Below are 21,158 nucleotides of genomic sequence, written 5' to 3'. Positions count from 1 at the left end.
AAAATCCTCTCCGGGGCCTCTTGCCAAGCCCTGTCCCTGGGAATGGGATGAGCTCTGGCACGGCTCTGCGGGGCTTGATTCATGGGCCGCTTCCATCCCTCTGGGGAACGCTGCACGTGAACAACCTTTTGGAGCCTGCCGCTGGTGATGGCATGATTGATACTCCCCAGAGCAGGCAGGGGCTGGACTTCGCCCAGGCTCTCAGGAGCAGATGCTGGCAAGGCAGCTGGGCACCTGGAGAGGCTGCTGGACTCTGCAGCCCCCTCCCAGCCCCTCACCAGGACCCATGCTGCCGTCCTGCACTTAGGCCAGCTTACACGGACTTTATTTTTCATTTATGTAGGGTAAATACATTCATTTCTTCAGGAATGGAAGTGCTGGGTCCTCTGGTAAACGTGTATTTCATTTTATAAGAAACTGCAAAGTAGTTTCCAGAATAACTACCCTTTTTTTTTACTGTTCAATTACTATTGTCCCCATTTCCGCCCCATTATTCTCCCTGCCCTACCCACCCCCACCTTCCACATTCAGTCCTCCCCCACCCTGTGTCCATGGGTCTGTGTCCGTGTGTCCTTCGGACGTGACCCTTGACTTGAGTAACCATGCTTTTCTGCAGCTCCACCACCAGTTGGTCTGTCCCAGCAGCACCTGATACTGTCAGCATTTTCAAATTCGAGCCATTCGGGTGGATGTGTGGTAGACTCTTCTCCTGGTTTCAATTTGCATTTCTCTAATGACTAATGATATTGAACATTTCTTTTCATGTGCTTATTTGCCATCTTTATATTCTGTTTGGTGAAATGACTGTTCAAGTCATTTTTTAAATTGAGTTGTATATTTTCTTATTGTCGGGTTTGAAAATTTTTTGTATGTTTTGGATATAAGTTCTTCGGCAGATACATGGTTTGCAAATTTTCTCTCAGTCTACAGTTTGTCTTTTTCATCTCTTAACAGTGCCTTTCACAGAGCAAAAGTTTTTAATTTTTATGACACCAGCTTTATTGATTATTTCTTTATGGATAATGCTTCTGGTAAAATGTCTAAGAAATCTGTCACCCCAGGTCAAAAAGTTTCTCCTATGTTCTCCTATGTTTTCCGAGTTTTATAATGTTACATTTTTACACTTGGATCTGTGGTTCATTTTGAGTTAATTATAAGGTGTGAGGTTAAATCTGTGTCTAATTTTACAAGGTGTTTTTTTGCATATGGATGTGCAGTTGTTCCCAAGCTATTTGTGTGTGTGTGTGTGTGTGTGTGTGTGTGTGTGTATTGTTGTTCATGCACATTGTCTCCATTTTCTTACCACTACGTCCCCACCTCCCACCCTCAATCCTTCCCCCCTTTGGCTTTGTCTATGGGTCCTTTATACATGTTCCTTGACAACCCTTTCCCTTCTATCCCCCGTTATCCCCCTCCTCCTTCCCCTCTGGTTACTGTCAGTTTGTTCTTAATTTCAATGTCTCTGGTTCTATTTTGCTTGCTTGTTTATTTTGTTGATTAGGTTCCACTTATAGGTGAGATCATATGGCATTTGTCTTTCACTGTCTGGCTTATTTCACTTAGCATAATGCTCCACAGTTCCATGCATGCTGTCACAAAGGGTAGGAGTTCCTTCTATCTTTCTGCTGCATAGTATTCCATCATGTAAATGTACCAGTTTTTTGGTCCACTCATTTTCTCCCAAGCTATTAATTGAAAAGATTATCCTTTCTGTATTAAATTGCCTTTGCACCATTTTCAGAAGTTAATTGGCCATTTTCAGGCACATTTATTTTTGCACTTTATTCTATTCTGTTGCTGTACATGTCTATACGTTCACTGATGCCACGTTAGTAAAAGTGTAGGCACACGGTGAGTCTTAAAACCTGGCAGCGTCACTCCTCCAGCTCCGTTCTACTTCTTCGAAATCATTTTACCTCATCTAGTTTATTTGCCTTTACATGTAAATTTTAGACTCACCTTCTCTATAGCTACAAAAATTATGGTAAAGTTATAAATCAATTTGGGAAGATGCTGTCTTCATTGAGTCTTAAAATCCATGATCACGTATGTCTCCTCATATTTTTACATATTTTGGGGGGGTCAGCATTTTGTAGTTTTCAGCATACAGAGGCTGTACATGTTCTGTTAGATTTCTACCTAAGTACCTTATTTTTGGAGCTATTGCAGGTGGGATCATTTTTAAAACTTCAGTTTGCAATTGTTTTTTACGAGTACATAGAAATCTTGACTTTTGTGTGTTCCTTGGTTTTTGTACGCAGATGGTCCCGTCTTCTGTGAGCATAGTTTGTTTTCCTCCTTTCCCACCTGCATGCCTTTATTTTCTTTTGTCTTTTTGCACTGGCTAAAACTTCCAGTACTGTGTTCGACGTGAATGATGGGAGCTGACATACTTACCTTGTTTATGTATGACGTCAGCAGTAGACTTGTTACAGCTGCCCTTTATCAAGCTGATGAAGGTCTTTTTTATTCCTAGTTTGCACGTTTTCCACTTTTCACACTCCTTGAATAGCGGCTCCATGCAGCCCATCCAGGGTTGATGGTTGTCTTCACTGGGAAAGATGGGGTGGACTGTGTTTACTCCGTTTTTCCTACAATCAGAACCTGGTATATCAGGATATTTATTAAAACATTTAGCAGCATTTTTTGAGTGAACCAAATGAATGAGACATCACACAGCTGGTCCTGACTTTTCTCCTGAGCATCCGACCTGGACTTTTGACAATCTCCAGGCCTCTGGAAGGACGAGGGCCTGGATGATCGCATCAGCATCTGCACACTCGGCATTTCCAACTCTGCATCCTGTCTGCACATTCAGCTGGTCCAGACTGAACCTTCCTCTTCTACCTCAGACCAATTTCTACTTTTGCTTTCTCTGTCTGCCACCAGTTGCCCATCTGCCGTGTTTTACCTGCTAGTTGTCTTTTACCATCTTCCTTCCATGAGTCTCCCAGGCAGATAAGTCCTTCTGGGGGTGATATTTCTCCTGTAAGTTCCCCTTTTCTCAGTCTCAGACTGGTGGGAGAGCTGGCCCACCCACAGGATCAGCCAGAATCATTGTTGGGGACAACAGAGACCAAAAAATGGTGAGGAATCAAGAAGGTGGGATGAGAGCCAGGCTTGTCTCTTTACAGACAGGGGGTGGGCACTCAGAGCAGAAGAGGGAGTCCCTGTCCAGGTCTCAGAGTCAAGGTCACCCAGCATATGAGGAGACCTTAGCAGGTTACTGTATTAACATGACAATAACTCCTGAGACAGGGACTTCCTATAGGTGTGAGGGGCCAGTTAGGTTTTACTGAGCTTGACCCTGGGCCTTCAGGGCTGCTTCTGAGCAGGTGCTGGAGATAACTGCCCAGCTCTTCTCCCCCAGCCTTTTTAACTGGCCTTCTCCACTCTGGTCCAGTTGACTGACTGTCTCCCAGGGAGCAGTCCTGAGCTTGCCACCTCCCCCTTCAGGGGCCTGGACTGGCAGCTCTCAACTGACTTCCAAGTTCAAGGCCCTCCCTCCACCATCATCTCCACTTTCTTTCCCACTCTTACCCTCTGCTCCAGGTAAGCTATGGCCCCAAATAGCCCCCACATTGTCTTCCCTCCACAACTTTGCTGTACCATTCTGTCTGCCTGGAAGCACCACCCCCGCCCCCACCTGTCTTTACCTGTCAAAGTCGTATCCTTTGAAATGCCACTCAGATGCAGCTCATCCCAGGAAAGCTTGTCTGCCTTCCCTGTGCTGCTTCAGCCCACCTTCGCCTTGCTCACTAGTCCTGCCAGGTTGTGAGTGCCTCGAAGGCAGGTGTAATGCGGCTCTCCTCTGCTTAGCCCCTGTCCTTCCACATCGGCCCCACTCAACAATCGCTGTTGAACGGAAGTGAGTGGAATCAGAGCCTGCGGCCATCAGACTAGGTGACACGCCATCTCTAGACAGTCTCTCGGAGGAAGGGGTGGGGCGCTCTCGGGACCCCTGCTGTGCGCTACACTCTGTTGGTGAGGTTTGTTTTGTAGAAGGGAGGTTCCTCTATGGTGTCATTGCCTGTTAGTTTTTCTCCTGAATGTTAACACTTTGAAGGGTCAGAAAGCAACCCCATCAGGCACGAGGTTCGAAGGGCTCGGTCTGAGGCTGACGGAGGGAGTGGGACTGCAAGACAGCGGAGGCCGGTGCCAGTCCAGACGGTTCTTCTCCCCGTTGCAAAGCCCTGGATGACAAGCAGACTTCTCAGCTCCAAGCAGGCAGTCACATTCAGATGATAAACGTGTCCCGGGACAGAGGAGCTCGTTGAGCGATGTTTACCAGGGTCTCTGTGAAGGGCCCTCGGCTCCCCAGGGAGCATCTCCAGTCTCCAGCTGCTCGGCTGTCCGGCCCACGCCCGCCCTTGGAGTGGTGAGAGGAGCGAAACCTCCTCCCCGTGCTCCAGCCGGGTGGAGGCCGTGGCAGTTGGTTCAGGTGCTCTGAAGTGTCTTCGTTTCTCTTGCTTCCAGTATTCCTCCTCCCTCCTCCCTGAGTCAAACCTCAGCAGAGAGAGACATGGGCTGTATGAGAAGCTTAGGGCCTTAAAGTGGGAGGGGTGGGGAAGTCAGTGCCCAGGCCTGAGCTGGGCTTGGCCCGGGCTCTCCCTCTCCGTATCCTCCGCCCAGTTCCCTGGTTTCTCCGCACCCCAGTCTCCTCAGAAATAAGGCAGGGATGATAAGGGCTGCCACGCGGGCTTGTGAGAGGAAATGAAGCCAAATACTTTGCACATTACAAAGTCATTCATTCATTCAGGAGTTCCTTATGGCACACCTACTGCGTGCCAAGCACGCCAGATGCTTTCCTGGGTTGGAAAGGTCGTTCCCAGACGATGCCAGAAGGAAAGCACTTTTTACCAGCCATCGGCGCGGCTCCGCGGTGACGTCTTGCGGAGCTCTGGGAACCTTGGTACTGACCAAGTCTTCACAAGGATACGGCTGGGTCGGGACCCTGGTGCCTCGTTCGTTACCGAGGAACAGAACCAACAGTGTGCACACACACACACAGGCACACGCGGGGTTTATTGTAAGGAGCTGGCTCGCATGCTCATGGACACTGAGGTCTCGAGGTTGCGGTTGGCCAGCTGGGGCCCCAAGAGAGCCAGTGTAAGCTCCAGTCTGTGGCCAGGTCTGATATCCCAGCTCCTGGACAGTTGGGCAGAGACGGGCTTCTCCCCGGCTGGGCCTTTTTGTGCTGCTCAGGCCCCTGTAGGCTGGGTGAGGCCCGCCCACATGGGGGAGGGCACTTCGCGTTCCTCAGTGTACCGACGGGAATTAACAACAGCAACAGAAGCACCATCATACCAGGGTTGATGTTCACGTAGAATCTTCCGGTCCACTAGGCAGTTTCACCCGCTGCGTCTCATTTGACTCCATAATGACCCAGTAAAGTCATCGCCCTCCTCTGCCAGGCATCCTGATGTCACAGGCTCACCAGCCTGGCTGCCAGAAGCAGACCATGTCCACCTTAAACCTAAATCTTTTAAAAAATATTTTATTTATTTATTTTTAGAGAGAAAGGGAGGGAGAGAAACATCAATGTGTGGTTGCCTCTCACGTGGCCCCCACTAGGGATCTGGCCTGCAACTCAGGCACATGCCCCAACTAGGAATTGAACCGGCGACCCTTTGTCTTGCAGCCTTCACCAATCCACTGAGCTACACCAGCCAGGGCTTAAACCTAGATATTGATGTGAGAAGCTCTTCCCTTGGGGCAGCAGAAGGCCCATTCCTCCAGCTCCCACTGGTCCAGCATGTGGCGCTTGCACAGCTGTCTGTCCGCTGCCTCCGGTGTCCCGGTGCTTCCCACTCTTCCACACGCGTCCCCGGTCAGCGGGAGCTTCAAACCAAGTGGTCATGCTGGCTGGGAGTCATCTGTGGGTCACATGCAGCCTCATTTCCACGACATCTGGATGGAGTCATCACGCCAAAGGAGGGGGCGGCTCTACACCGAGCTCTGCCTTTGCTGACCCCAGCAGGCTGTGTGCACAGCGAGGCCTGGAGGGGGGGTCGCAGTGCCCCCCCCCCGACACGTGCTCCTGTGGCATCCATCTTGGTATCATAGGCTGGTGACGCACAGCTTTTCCATTTAATAAGCCTTTTGTCATTTTAATAATACTGATGGATCAGGGCACTCCTGGGCATTTCTGTTTATTTAAAACCCATTGTGAAGTGCTCTATTGCATTTCGTCATAGGGGAAATGTGAATTTATTAATTCAAATATTGTAACATCCCCGTGCTGAGCTTGGGAAGTGGGCCCCAATCAGCAGCGTTTCTCAAGCCCACATGTCGGGGCTGCTCTGCCTGACGTGGCAGCCGGTGGTGTCTCTTCGTCTGGCACATGCCTTTTTGGGCCGCGTGTTTCTGGGCCTAACATGGGGCCTGGCACCTAAGTGGCACTTACACGCTATTGCTGGAGTGGGATGGGCTGGAATTCGGGCTGCAAGGACTGCCTGAGTTCTACCCCGAGAAGAGCGCTCTGCCACCCCACCACAAACTCCTTCCCAGACAGTCATCGGGCACCCAGAGCGTGTGTGGCACATGCTAGACCCAGGGAGTGAGTGCTGGTACTGGCACAGCTCCCTCCTGGAGAGCAGCGGGCCCCAGCCTTTTTGGCACCAGGGACCATTTCATGGAAGACAGTTCTTCCATGGACCAGGGTGGAGGGGGGATGGTTAAAGGGATGATTCAATGCGTTACATTCGAGCTCACTCCCTCCCGTGGAGCCGGGTCCCTAATAGGACCAGACCACTAACTGGTCCATGGCCCAGAGGTTGGGGACCCCTGCTGTTGTAGAGAGTTCCCCGCCCCATGGGGGTGACAACCCAGAAACAAGCAACTGGAGTACGTCTCATGAAGCACTGGACAACACGGGATGAGCTGGTTGCAGGGGGGCACTCGGTGCCAGGGGTTCGTTGGGCAGAGGAGTGGCACAGGACCACGCGGTAGACCCCCGCACTCACGCTGCCTCTCTCTGATGGGCGTTTTCTGCACCGCTCCCACAGGGCCTGTGCCAGCAGCGAGACGGAGAGCGAAGCCGGCGACATCATGGACCAGCAATGTGAAGAGATGAACAACAAGCTCAACTCGGTGACCGACCCCACGGGCTTCCTCCGGATGGTGCGCCGCAACAACCTCTTCAACAGGCGAGTGCGGGCTCCCGCTCCCGGGCCCCGCAGGGCAAGGGGCCCTGCGCGCAGGGAACATGCTTTAGGCTGCTGCTCCTTCCAGCTGACTGGGCTCCTGCTCCGTGTCAGACATGTGCGGGAGTGTGCGTGACACTGCCACAACCCCATGTTCCTCGGGGCCTCCACGTCACAGCCTCGAGTCAAGTGAGAAACCGGTGCAGGTTTGATGTGACCGTCTGTGTTTGGCTGTGATGGGAGGCAGTTGCTGCTGCTTCACAGAGCGGTGGGTCTGACTTCCTAAATACCAGGCAGACGCCGGACAGAGTAGTGTCATGTACTTCTTTGTCAGCTTATGTGGGTGACTCCTGGGCTTGGGTGCCAGTGTTGACCCTCCTGGCCGGAGCTGAGGGCAGCCAGAGAGAGTTGGGGCGCTGGCGTTGCTGGAAGGAGCTCTTGTACAGGCCCAGACCCCCCGCCTGTCTTCGAGGCCCCATCTCCCTGTTACTTGACCAAAAAGGTCTTAGTGGTTTGCGAGGAGTTGATGTCTACAGGGGCAGCCAGTTGGGTTGAGGGGCACCTGTCCTGCTGTCATTTGGTTGCTTGGCAACAACCTGGGAGTTATATTTGGGTAGACTTTCCAGAAAGACACCTGGGGCTCACTCGGGTCTCTGCCGCATGCCAAGGGCCTGATGTTGGAGGCAGCAGGCTGAGCCTGGAACACGGGAGGGACACGGTGGTGCTCTGGGTGCAGGCGGCCTCTGCCTGGCTGCCTGGCTGTTCCTGCTCCAGGCCCGGCTGCCTCTCATTGTGCCGTCAGAGTGACAAACGTGTGTGTCCTCTCCCAGGGGTGAGTGGAATTGGAGGGGGCAGGGGTGTAAGAACTGGCAGCTTAGTTGAAAGGAGACCAGAACTTCAAGCTGGCTCACGCCCAGTCCCTCCTTCTTTCCTACTCCTGTAACAGGTGTCTGTCAGGGACACGATCAGGTGGAAGGAGGCAGGGGAGTGGGCCTGGGCTCACATCCTCCTGGGCCAGCATCTCCGCTCTTCCAGGTGGTGGGGTCCGTGGAGTAAACCTGAGTGGAGAGGGCTCAGGGCTCGGGTCCGGGCCTTGCTGGACGCCGGCTATGGGACACTGGGCAGGTGAGAAAGCTCCTCCTTCGCAGTGTTCCCTTAACATGGAAGTTAAAGGAGTATCTGAGTAACGCTTGGACCAGCTTCCGAATGCATGGAAGGCATTGCACAGGTGGGGCTTTGTACTGGGGAGGACAAGGCTAAATTTGAAGACTTAGAAGAACGTGGGTGGATGAACTTGGGAGGATGAAATGTGTGTGTACTCGTGCAGCAGGTGTCGGCCACCTTGCTGTGGCTTCACCTGCCCTTCCTCTTCCTGCCCCACCTCATATCCTGCCCGTGAGCGAGTCCCAGAGGCAGGCCCTCAGATGTGCGTGGCCTACCTGATCACAGGTGCACCAGCAGTCAGGAGCCCCTCCTCTGGGCCTCGGGCACCTCATGGGTCAGACCAGGTGTGCCTGGTCCCAGCTTTCATCCCTGGACAGAAGGTGTTGTGAACTTCAAATCACGCAGCTGCTCCTTTGGGGAAAATACTTGTCCTTTTGAGCAGTGCTGAGGTAGGTCCTGTGAGCACAATGCTCTGGATTAATTTATTGGTTCATTTAAACGATGTCAGCAGTGCCCCGTGGCCAGGCTGAGGTCGGGGCCAGCCAAAGGCTGGGTAGGGAGCAGCCAGATTACAGCGCTGGAGCCTGGGCCTCGCTCTCCACATACTTTACACCCAGCAGGCCTCACCCGGCCAGGGCCTTGGGCCTGCCCTCAGGACAGAGAAGGGTTGGAAGTGGTCTCTGCAGACCCTTCTAGTCCTGACGGTCTGGAGCCTCCCGACTGCAGGTTGATGAAGGGAATGGCCTAGCTTTTCGGCTTTAACACGGTGAGCACAGGCCCAGACAGGCTGCCGTGCTGTGTGCTCTGTGACGCCTTCTGACAAGCCCTGGGAGGGAAGGCTCTGGCTGCCATCCACGGGGAGCAGAGCTCCTGGGGCACCACAGAGGCAGAGTCGTCCTTGTCAGTTGGAACAGCAGGGGGAGTCCTTCTGAACGTGCAGTGCAGCCCTGAGTCTCAGAGCTGAGGGGCACATTTGGGCTGGCAAGGGTGGAGCCCTGCCCAGGAGCAGGTGCCAGAGCTGGGTTCCAGGTTGTGCCTCCCAGCTGTCCTGCCTGCCTGCACCTTCCCGCCTGGATGCCAGCCATGTGCGCTCCCCTGTGTGCATGGGGCCCCAGGCCTCCCTCCCTGCCCCTTCCGTGTCAGGGCTCTCTGCTCTGAGGAACGGACAGCCAAGTAGTGGCTTTTCTTAGACTTCTGGTGCGGACTATGGCAGGCAGAGTGCTTGTCCCTTGGAAGCTGCAGAGTCGAGGGGGAAGCAGCTGACCTCACAGGGCCGTGCACGCGCTGGGGCAGCACTGGCTCCCCCTGCGGGGCTCTCCATCTGGGAGATTTGTGGGTCCCTTTGCCCCTTTGTTCCGGGCGGTTCACCAGACTGCTTTGGCGATAAGGCTGCCACAGCTGGTGCGACTGAAGAGAGCCTTGGCGTTAGAGGTCTCTCTCCTGCCACGGCAGGACTCGGTCTTGTTCTGCCTCTGCTTTCTAGTCTCTGCAGCCACCATTGTCTCCTTGCCTGTGCGCTCGGGCAGGAAACACATCTGGGTGCTGAGCCCAAGGCAGGTCCCATTGGTGAGGAAAAACAAGGATTCTTCTTTGGTTTAGCACCCTGGCCCCGGGAGGGTCCCGTGGGGCAGAGCAGCAGCCCTCAGGAAGGCCTTTGCCTCTTGTTCCTGCAGAACGATTTGGAAGTAATGCTGAGGGCTGGAGGGTGTGCATACGCATGTGCGTGCATGTGTGTGTGTGTGTGTGTGTGTGTGAGAGAGAGAGAGAGAGAGAGAGAGAGAGAACCAACCTGGGGGCAGTTAGCAGATCACAGTTGCTGCAGAAAAGAAGTAAAAGGGACAGGCTTTTAACTGTGCCTGGATTCTAGGGCCCAGGGCGGTGCCTTGGCACTGAAGGTGCGCCCATCCAGGACCCATCAGGACCAGTGTCCCACAGCAGTGTTCTGACTCCTGTTGCCACCGCTGTGTGACAGGCGCCCTAGGTCTCTGCTTCCCACCTCTGGCTATAGGGACAAAGCAGCGTGGGCGGTGGCCCCCCTGCTGTGCAGAGGTCAGCAGCTAGAGCTATAGCAGAGGACAGAGAAGTGCTGAGTCCCCCCTTTCTGAGAGAATGCCACAACATGCCAGAGCCCTCCTTCGGTCTCTGCAACCTCCAGGTAGCACCTGGGCCACATGCCCATTCCCTAAAAGAAGCCTGTGTTGGGGAACTTACCACTGGGATTCCTTGGCTTAGTTGGGGGTCCTCCAAGAGAATCAATCACAAAGATTGGGGGTCCTGAAAGAAGAGGCATCACAATCTCACTCAGCCAGCCTCCTGTGACCAGTACTAGGAGAGAAGAGATTAAAGAACGAGGCCTTGCAAGAGTCGGCCCACAGTGGTGTGGTCTGCATGCCTGCGGCATGTGTGGTGCAGACGTGCCCAGTGGGCAGGGCACACCGGTGCGGCCACTCGCTGGTTCTCCCCACCCAGGGGGCTGCCTGCTGCGAAGAGGACCTCAGCAATGAGACAGGTGGAGTGAGTAGCCAGTGGCCAGAGTTGGGGACAGACAGCCAGAGCTGGCTGCCCTTGGTGGGGGTAGGGGGCACTTGAGGAAGCCAGGGGGCATGTGGAGGCATAACAACAGGGCTTGCCCTCCTCTCCCCTCACCCCATCTGCCCTCAACTCTGAAGTCAAGCCATAATAGTGGGGAGGGGGGAGTACTCCCAGAGCCTACCTGTTCTCCAAAATCTGTGAGCAAAAGTCTGGCCTGCCATGAAGGTGGGAGGGGATGTGCCGTATACTGTACAGGAGGGTGGGAGGACCGCTCTGCCCAGGATTCCTGAGGGCCTGGGGAAGGGCAGTGACTGGGGAGAGATTAAGCTCTGTCCCCCAGGGTCAGCCTAGCCAATAAGCTGGAATCCGTGCGAGCCCGTGCCCCTCTCCCATTCACAGAGTGAGTGTGTGTGTGTGTGTGTCTGTGTGTCTGTCTGTCTGTCTCTGCCTGCATGGATGCGTCTGCATGAGGCCTGCCTCCATTCCACCCTGAGGCAGCCACGGCGGTGCACAGAAGCCCGTGCAGGCCAGGAGGGCCTGTGCAGACCCGGTTCTGCGTGTGTGTCTGCTGCTTCTCTCTGGGGAGGCACAGAGAGGGAAGAAACCCTGGGCTCTGGGGCCAGACAGACCTGGACTTGAAAGCTGGCTCTCCCTTTTATTAGTGGGTGACCTTGAGCGACTTGTCTTTTCGTCGGACAACGGGGATCAAGGTGCTTGTGGATAGAGTTGCTATGAGGACGCACTGACCGGGCTGATGGACAGACGGGCAGCGAGTGGTTTCTTTCTCTCCCCACTTAGGTCTGAGGTTTCTGTGGCATGGGAGTGGGTGAATCAACCACTTTTTGAATCAAAGTTTTACTCCAAAACCTGATTGAATAGCTTGATGATTCCTCCCCTCACAACCTCTCTCTGGCCGCCAGACACCAGAAAGCCTTCGGATAAATGCAGCTGGCGATCTGATTGGATATCAGTTACACCCACAGCTCTGGCCCTGAGTGCTGAGGTTCCGCACTCACTTCTGGCTGGTGTCCTGCCAGCCCTGTCCTCTGCTCTCTGCTGGTGGCCCCAAGGCTATGGGCCAAGACTCCGTCCGCTCTCCTGCTGGCCCTACCGAGACGGCTGAGTGTTCTCTCCAACCCCGACTGGGGCCAGCCCTCCTGGAGGCGATTCTGGGCCGGAGCCTTCCCTGCCCACAGCAGCTACTGGGCCTTCGGCAAGAGTCCCCGTCCTCCTCTGGGACCCCCGCCTGTCCCCACGTGCTGCCTTGAGCCACCCACCAGGTTAACGGACCCCTTGTGTGGCAGCACGAGTGCGGCTGGGGTGAGGTGTGACGGGGAGAGGTGTATCAGAAGTCGCTTTAAAATCACACCCGGCGGGTGCTGACAAGCTTGTTCTCCGTGCAGTAGGATTCTCCACGGGTTGCCTCTCTGTATCAAGCCTGCCAATATGTCTGAGGGTGAATTTAACTTATAAATGATGTTTTCTTTACCACTTATTTCTTTGTTCACGTTCTTGCTCCACAACTTGACAGTTTACCAAAACATAAAAATGCCACCCGATCATATGAAAAAAAAAAAAATGGATGAGAAAATCAAGGCGAGTGAAGGTAGAGGAGAGGGAGTGGAGTTTATATACAAAGCGCGCGGTGTTCGCGCTGCAGGAGGCAGGCCCGGGTGGGCCCCTGGGATTTCCCAGCAGCCAAAGCAGAGAGGGCCGCGGCCAGTGGCCCTGACGTTCACTCACAGGCTGCACGCTCACAGAGTAGTCCCCAGGTGCTTCCCGCGGAGGGCAAAGTTGGAACTGAAGCAACGCCCCTCCCCTGCACCCCCACAGCCATTGTGCTGTCCCCGTGACCTCATGCGCCAGACGCAGTTTATATGAAGACCTACCAGGTGAACCCTGTAACCTTTCTGGTCTCCATTTCTCTGTCCGTTACCATTGCCAGGTCTCTTCCTCGAGGCTTACTCTTCTCCAGAAACTGCCATTCAGTGTTACCCCAGGAGGATGCTTCGAAGTCAGAGAGGCTCAGTGAGGTCATGGTCCTGGGTACGGAGCTGGGCTTCCCCCCTGCCCTACTCGCCCATTCCCTGGCTGAGAGTCCTGTGCCTGTACTGTTCACCTTACCACCCGCCTGGATGGCAGGCGGCTACTCTTCGTCTCATCCCTCCAGATGGAGTTCGAGTCACTCTTATCTGGAAACTCATCCCGCATCTTGAGAGGGGCCCTGCCTGAGCCCGCCCAGCCTCGAGCCCGCCCAGCCTCGAGCCCTTCTCCTGCGAAGGGAGCAGCCCCAGGGAGCAGGCACTTGGCGATTATGGAAGGGAGCGGGCAGAGGCGCCCACGGCTCATTGCGTAAGGGCTTCAAGTGCGTCCCTTGACAGCTTTCATCCCCCAGAGGAGACGGCCCTGTGTGAGGACGTTCACAGGGGAGAGCCGCTGAATGGCATCAGGCCTTTTCCCTCTCTCTCTTTTAGATTTTATTTATTTATTTTTAGAGAGAGGGAAGGGAGGGAGAGAAACATCGAAGCGAAAGAGAAACACTGATCAGTCCCCAGCAGCTCTAGGCTTCAGGCTCCCGAGAGAACAGAGGCCCCAGGCTGCCGGCTTCCTGTGCCTGGCCGTTTGAAGAGCAGGACCCTGCCCCTGCCATCACGGCCTTAGGTGAGATGCTTCAGGTTGAGTCCTGCTAACTCACCTGCAACAGTGGAGGGGCCTGGGGTACTTCGTGGTGAGGATTCCAATGATGCATGCATGTCCCAGCCCACACAGAAGGTGCCCGTGTCGATTTGTTCCCTTTTGTCCCCTCCCGAGTTGCAGTTTGAAAGATGCTGTGGCCGGTGTGCCCAGAGGTGAGTGTTCCTGGATCGGCTCATTCCACTTCCCCGGGCCCAGATGGTCAGACGGGAAGGCCCCAGAAGCGAGGTGGGGAACTGAGATCAGGAGGACGGGACGTGGGGGAGAGCTGGGAAAGGAGAAGGTGCTCCATGGCGGCCTGGGCTCTCCCGCCTGCGGCTCCCGCCTGTGGCTCCCGCCTGTCTGGGGTCCTGTTTGTTCATGGTCTACCCAAGTCTGCCCCTCGCGGTGCTGCCTGCTCCCAGGCTGAGAATCGTGTAAGGGAAAGCTGCAGCCAGCCTGACCCAAAACTCTGCTGCCTTGTGATCCGTCCCAACTGCGCCCGGGGTGCTGGTTCCTCCCCCCAGACCACAGAGACAGGTGGGGGAGACTCTCAGAGCCAGATGTTTCTGCGTGTCCCTGGAGACCACGGACTGGGGGGCCCCCTTTACTAGTCTCACCCAAGGGGACGTTGAGATGTCCTGCTCCTGGTTCCACCTGCTCATTGAGGTCTCTGACTTGGAGTGTGGACACCCAGTAACCGGCGTGTGTGTGTGTGCCGAGGCAGGGGCTTGCACGCGCGGCTCTGCACAGCGGCTGGCCTCCCTCCTGAACAGAGCCCCGCGGGAGCCGCGGTGCTGACCGAGACTTCTGACATGCTCCCCTTAGGTCCCCGCTGCGTCCCCTCCACCGAGCTCGTTCCCACCTGGCAGGCACACCAGTCCCCGAGGTGGCCACATGTGGGCTGCGTCCGCCCGTGTGACTGAGCATGAGGCCGGCACGCTGGGCCTTCTGTGGGCCCAGCCCAACTGTAAATCTTCCTGCCCGGGAAATAGAGCTCTTCGTCCCTGGAAGGAGATTCATGAGCAGTGAGTGCTCCCCAGGCCGCCTGGTGTTCGTCATCCTTCCAGAGACATCGACTGCACCCGATGCTCTGCCCTCCTCGGTAGCACGTCACATATCATCTCGGAGCTCTGCATTCCTGACAAGCGGGGACCAGGCGGCTTCCCCCTCTCCCGGACACGTGCTTGCTCCCTCTCCTTTTCCCATCACCACACAGATGGCCGTGCAGTGCAGAAAACGAATATTTCTCCGGAAGTCGATTAATAAACATCATCTGAGGAATGACCTAATGAAGACAATGTGATGTGAGAAAATGCTGAGAGCGAGGCTGTCAATTAGCCAGAGAGCATCCTGGCAGTAAATGGACAGGCCTGGAAGAAAGTGAGCTAGTGCCACCTGCTGGAGCTGTGCGGTGGTGCAGCTGCCCTCCTTCACGCACTGCTGCCAGTGGCCCAAGTGCCTGCTGTCCGCTGCACCCTCCCAGACCCAGCAGCCAGCAGGGCGGGGGTCGGAGCTGAGCCCAGACTTACAGGCTGCTCCTGCGTCCCAGAGGCTGGGAAGGCACAATGAGAGCCCCACCCCCGCAGGTGGGAGGCCTGACCGTGGCCTCATACATTCTGTTGCCCTCTCTGAACCTCAGTTCCTTAACTGTAAAGGAGGAGCAACCCCGCTTCCTGAGGCCCCCAGGAGATGCTGTGGCTGTGTCAGGCCTGGCTGGTGCCTAAACAGGGAGCGCAGTTCTTGTGGGGCACACTCTCCTGCCAGGTGGGGCGTTTCCACCTGTCTGAGCTCCCGTTAGGGGAAATGGAGAGTCTTAGAGTCCAGAGAGCTGAGGCAGAGAGAAGTCAGCCAGGCTTGAAGGCCCCCCAGAAATCAAAGCGGCTGAGAGGTCCCGTAACTGAGGTCCCCTGCTCCAGCTGCATGGCCATTCTCCCGCAGGGCCAGGGATGCTCTATGCCACCAGGACAGTGCCGGGAAAGAGCCAGCTGTGCTAGCAAGGACAGCAGGGAGCAGGTCACCCACACTCCCAGTCACACCTGTCAGCCACTGCCAGCCAGAGGCTTAGAGCTCAGAGGACCCACTGCCACACAGCTGTGGCTGGAGACCTGACCACAGGGCCTTCGGCAGAGTGGTGCCAGCTCTCGGGGGGTGGGGGGGTCAGGGTGCCTGGGGGCGTGCCTGCACTCGGGACTCCCAGGGGGTGAGTGAGGGGAGGGCTGCGGTGGGGCTGTCGGTCAGCAGAGAGTTGTGGTGGCTTCCTCAATGGGGTTAATGTTTAATTTTCTAAAACTTGAAGAGATGTACAAGGACTTTGGTTACCCCCCCCTTTTTTTAATAAGCAAGGAAAAGAGTAGGAAAGGGATGGGCCTCACCAGTCACACCACCACATTCCCAGGCCCAGGGCCGAGCAGCTGACTGCTTGGCTGTTTTGAATGGTTGAGGCGTCTCTAGGAAGGCGTCTAGGTGGACATAGCCCAGGCCCGAGTCCTTGACTGCGGTCTGCCGGGCGGCTGCGGGGCCTCCAGCTTGTGGAGGGGCAGGCACAGCTACTGCCACTGTGACCAATGCAGGGGCGGGTCCTGCATCCGCTCAGTCCAATGCCCTCCCCACACCTGTGCCTCGGGAGGGCTCTGGGGTCCAGGGACCCTCAGGGGGGAATAGAACAACTGTAATGGTATAATCAATAAAATATATTTTTAAAAAACAAAACAAAACCCAAAACACCTGAATCACTAATCTGAGGTCAAAGGTTGTGTTTCATTAAGCCCCTTTCCCCCCTGTAGCGGAGGCACCTGTTCCAAGCAGCCCCAGCCTCAGATAGTGGCCTCCACCGGGCCCACCTCTCTGCCATGCCCCACCGCCCTTTCTGCGGCAGTTTGTCCAGCAGGAACCGCTGTCTGGTTTCTCCACATGGGCAATCCCTGCACTGTCCTCAATCAAACAGCAGTGGCAGATGCCGCACCCATTGGAGAGCCCTCCCAGGACCACAGGCTCAGAGGCTGAGAACTGGGGGGCAGGAAACCAAGGCCAAGAGGAACTGAGGAACTGATTCTCTCCTTCATTTTGGTCTTGGCTAATGTAATGATGATGTGCCTTGGTGTGTTCCTCCTTGGGTCCAACTTCTTTGGCACTCTCTGAGCTTCCTGGATTTCCTGGAAGTCTATTTCCTTTGCCAGACTGGGGAAGTTCTCCTTTATTATTTGTTCAAATACATTTTCCACTCGTGGCTGTTTCTTTCCCCCTTCTGGTACCCCTATAATCTGGATGTTGGAACATTTAAAGATGTCCTGGAGATTCCTAAGCCTCTCCTCATTTTTTTGAATTCTCATTTCTTCATTCCTTTCTGGTGGGATGTTTTGTTCTTCCTTCTGGTCCATTCCATTGATTTGAGTCCCAGTTTCCTTTCCATCACTATTGGTTTCCTGTGCATCTCCCTTCATTTCAATTAGTTTAGCCTTCATATGTTCCTCTAATTTGTGACTATGTTCCTCTAATTTGTGACTATAATCTACCAGTTCTGTGAGCATCCTGATAAAGTGTCTTGAATTGTGCTTCTGAGAGGCTGGCAATTTCTTGGTCTCTTAGAGTCATTGGCTCTGGGACTTTGAGTTCTTCTTGCACCATCTTTTGGGCTGTTCGTGCCTGTTCCATAGCAGGATCAGAGCCCTAAAGTGTTCACTAGAACAGGGCAACTAAGTGGCTGGGTTATGACGTTGTATGTGGGGGCGGGGTCAAAGAGGGACAATGGCTTCCCATCTGCCGCCTGCTGCCGCGACCCCGGCGCCGCAGCCACCACTGTCACCAGGCCCATGAGTTTCGTTCCATTGCACGCGAGTGTGCCACCGCCGTCAGCCCTCCACCACTGGGTTCACCCCCTGGGGCCTGTGTGGTCCGACTCACTGTGCGCAAATGTGCGACCGCGGTCAGTCTGCCCCACACCCTGACAGGTTCCGGGCTGCCTGTGCGCCTAGGTCGGGGAATCTGTCCTGCCTGACCCAGCTCCGCTGCTGGCTCCGCCTCTCTTACCGTCCCCGTTGAACGGTTCGTAGTTGTCGGACTTCCGTATAATTCCGTTTTCTGGTCTTTGGCTGTGTCCTAGTTCTCCAAACCTCTGTTGTGTTCAAACTTGGTTGTGGGAGAAGGCACAGTGTTTCCATCTATGCCTCCATCTTGGTGGAAGTCCTGGGTTTTGTTTGTTTGTTTATTTTTTAATCACCAGCTGAGCATTTCCTGGGCTTTGTTTACATTGAAAAGGACATATCCAGGAATAGGTGCCTTCCACTGAAGAGGAGCCCCGAGTTGAGGGGCAGATGCCGGGCTTCCCGCCTGACTAGTGGAAGACGCCATGCGACTGGGTCCTGAGGTGCCAGCCAGCCTGGGCTGGGTCGGGTCACTACCCAGAAGCTGTTGCTTCAGAGACAGTTCACCTAGGACCTGCCAAGCCTCGAAAGGGACCAGAGTAGCAGGCTGAGAGCCAGTATTCATGTCATCTGGGAGCAGATGGGTGGGCACGACAGCCTGGGAGGGAGCAGGACAGAGTCAGGTGCCACAGGCAGGGGGGCTCTGCTGAGGCTTGAACATGACCGCTTGGCTTCCATGGCCATCTTTGTCTGCCCTGGGGTGCCCTGCCCCCACCCCCGGCAGGGCTGAGCTCTCTCGAATCTGCACTGCCTAGAACTGCGCAGATGCCGAGACGGGTGGCCCTGGGGAGGCCCCTGCAGGGCAGACAGCAGCTTTGGTCTGGCTCATGCTCCCCAGCCCGGAGCAACAGCATCTGGCTGGCCTCTGGCAGAAGCTGCCCAGGGGTGAGGGTGGGGTCACCGCCAGCTGGGTGCTCTGCACGGCCCTCGAGACCTGTGGGAGAGTCCTCAGGCCAGGTGTGCGTTTCAGACAGCCTGGGATGCCCACCTGGGGAGGCGCTAGCCCGGCGTTCAAGGGGGTGAGCTGGCCTCCCCCAGGCCTCGTCTCTTCCACGTTACCCCTCCCTGTTACCAGCCTGCATCCCCGACCCTCTGTCCACTTATCCCCACACCGACTGCCCTGTGTACCCCAGTCTCCATCCCCAGCGTCTGTGCCTTTCCCCACGCTGCTCCCTCAGTTTGGCACGGCCTCCTCGCCCACAGTCAGGGACAATAACTCCCACTCATCCCTCGTGCCACATTAGATGGTCTCTCCAGGAAGCCCCCCTTCAGCTCTTCCTGACCAGCAACTGATCCAGGTCTGTGCCTCGGTGCCCCCCCACCTCCAGTGAGCAGGTCCCTTTCCTCCTGGCTTGGTGCAGGGACCGTGGCCTGGCCCCCTGTGGACCTGCCTGCTTGACAGCACCTGAGCAGCACAGCATGTAGAAGGGGTTAGCGGTGTCGGGCCCTTGCAGGTGCCTCTGGCACTGCCTGGGCTTCGTGAAAACCCACCACAGCCATCCACACCCACACTCGAGTCCCCAGCCTTCTGTGCCCTCCTGCCCAGGCTCTGTCTCACTCCCCCATCAGCTAAGACTCGCATCGCCTCTCAGGTTCTGGACGCTCTGCAGTCATGCTCCCCAGTTCCGACACCCACCTGGTGGGCTGCGTTTCCCCTTGCTGCAGATGACCACGCCAGGCCCAGGGGGCAGACGGCTTGCCTGGCCAGGCTGTCCACCGTACACCCCCCAGTTCCCTGTCCCAGATGTTTGCCTTTTTTGAGGCACCCTTCTCTGGCACTTCCTTGCCATGCTGCTTCTAGACGTCATGACTCGAGTCACCCCACCAGCAGAGTCCCCTGCTTAGGCCCCCAGGGTGCACCCAGCTAAGGTCCTGAGCCCTTGGGAGCCCTGTCATCGGGGGCGTCAGTTGGGCTGGGCATGGGGTCCTAGGACTCTGGAGTGAGCGTGCTCTGGGGCAGCCGAAAGGAGTGCCCGGTGTGTTCCCTGCACAGCTCGGCTTCCTCGTGCCCACAGAGGAGCTCGGAGCAGGGTGCGGGAGGGAGGCGCTCTAGGGCCAGGGTGTCTTTCTCCTGTGGGGGCTTTTTTTAGTTAGGCCTTGGGGTTGACGGAGCAACCCCAGCAGTCTCCTGCGGCCACAGCCTTGTCTGGGGACATGGCACGTTCCCCGTGTGTCTGCAGCTGGGTCCCGCAGACTCAGGCCCCCACAGTCCAGGCAGACATGTCTAGGGAGTGAAATGAGAGGGGCGCAGGGGTGGGGGCAGGCACCGAGTGGTCCCGCTGCTGCCCCGCCGGGCCATCCCGAAGGCAGCGCGGGCTCGCCAGGCCGTGGTCCATCTGCCAGAACGCAGGTCCACACACGGGCTTGTGCACAGGAGCACGGGGCGCCACGGCTGACAGGGCATGTCCTGCCCGAATGCTCCCTGGAGAGCGGCCGGGTGCTGTCCCCTTCAGGGGAACATCGCTCTGTGCAGTGGGACGGGGGACTCAGCAGGCCTCTGAGTGGCACTGCAGGGCTCCCTGCGCTTCACTGATCTGATGGCAATGAGAGGCCGCAGTCGCTTGTGATTACATGTTTCCTGGGTGAGTGAGATGGAGAGTGGACGAGAACGGCTCTCCAACCCAAGCCCCTCTCTTGGCTCTTTCTTCCCTGACAGTGAGTGGGGCGGGGGGGGGGGGGGGGGTCAGGTGCGGCCAAGAGGGTTCAGAACCCTGGAATTTAGGTCAAGGGGGATGTTGCTGAGAACAAGGAGGATGGGGGAAGACCAGGGGGTTGACGCCAAACCTGGAAAACACAAATCTTTTAAATCGTTTCCTCAGATGGTCACAGGTCCTGGCCTTGCCCAGAAGGGAAAGCCACCTTCTTTCTTTTTCTCGGGGGACGACCAAGGAGTTGCTGCTGCCGGCAGCTGGCGCACTGCACCAAAGTGCATGGCGCAGCGGACAGGGCTGGCCCCGTGCCTGAGCGTTCCGAGGGAACCCCAGGACAGCCGCGTGGGGGCAGCCCGGTCCTTGCGTGGACATGGGCTCGTTTCTCCTCCTGCTGGCCCCTCTGCTCATCTGTGCCGTTTGTTTGTCCTCTGCAGGTCCCTGGGGCCTGTGCCAGTCCCTGGCAGGTAGCTGGTGCTCAGGGGACATTTCCTAAATGAGCAAATCAAAGTTCTCACCCTGAGTAGGGAGTGTGAGACTCGGGGCCCGTGGGCTTGGAAACACCGTCCATGTCAATGTAACGTTCCCTGAAAACACTGGGACGTGAGTTAGAAGGCAAAACGCAGCCCCATGGCCAGGCTTGAGCTGAGCGCTCCGCAGGTGCTGCCCGCTCAGCTGTCCCCACTGTCTCCCCTTGGCGGGGGCCGGGGCCTCAGGGGCCTCGTGCTGTGCTGGGCTCAGGTGGCTGCCCAGTGGCTGACCTGAGGCCGAGGTTGGGGCCAGCACGCCGCTTGTCTTGTCCGTGCCTCCTGCCTGCGAAGATTCACTGGCTTCGGGCCACTGTCCTCCGTCAGTTTGGTGGTTGCTGCTGATTCTGATGGTCCTCACGTTTGCCTGTGTGCAGTCACGCCACCCAAGGATGCAATTAAGTCCCCTGAACAGCACTTTGGGACATCTGATTATGCAGGCGGACTCCACAGAAATGGAGGCCGTTGTGTGCAGCTGGTTCGCCTGCGGTTTCTGTCCGCGCTCGCTGTTCTGTGCAAATTCCTGAAAGGGAGGAGAGGGGGCGA

General features: G+C 56.2%; 1 protein-coding gene across 3 annotated transcripts in view; it reads left to right on the top strand.

The window, feature by feature from the left end:
• TTC28 (tetratricopeptide repeat domain 28) overlaps nucleotides 1-21,158 on the top strand; it is a 583,146-nt gene that overhangs the window by 532,181 nt on the left and 29,807 nt on the right. For all 3 annotated transcript variants that reach the window (XM_037052403.1, XM_037052402.1, XM_037052404.1), the window contains one exon: nucleotides 7,008-7,148. In XM_037052403.1, coding sequence (XP_036908298.1) covers nucleotides 7,008-7,148 — 141 coding nt within the window. The remainder of the gene's footprint in view (nucleotides 1-7,007; nucleotides 7,149-21,158) is intronic.

This window comes from Sturnira hondurensis, unplaced genomic scaffold (genome assembly GCF_014824575.4).
Source record: "Sturnira hondurensis isolate 20B ecotype Veracruz unplaced genomic scaffold, ASM1482457v3 Scaffold0007406, whole genome shotgun sequence".
NCBI lineage: Eukaryota > Metazoa > Chordata > Mammalia > Chiroptera > Phyllostomidae > Sturnira > Sturnira hondurensis.
This window is presented reverse-complemented; position numbering and strand designations above follow the sequence as displayed.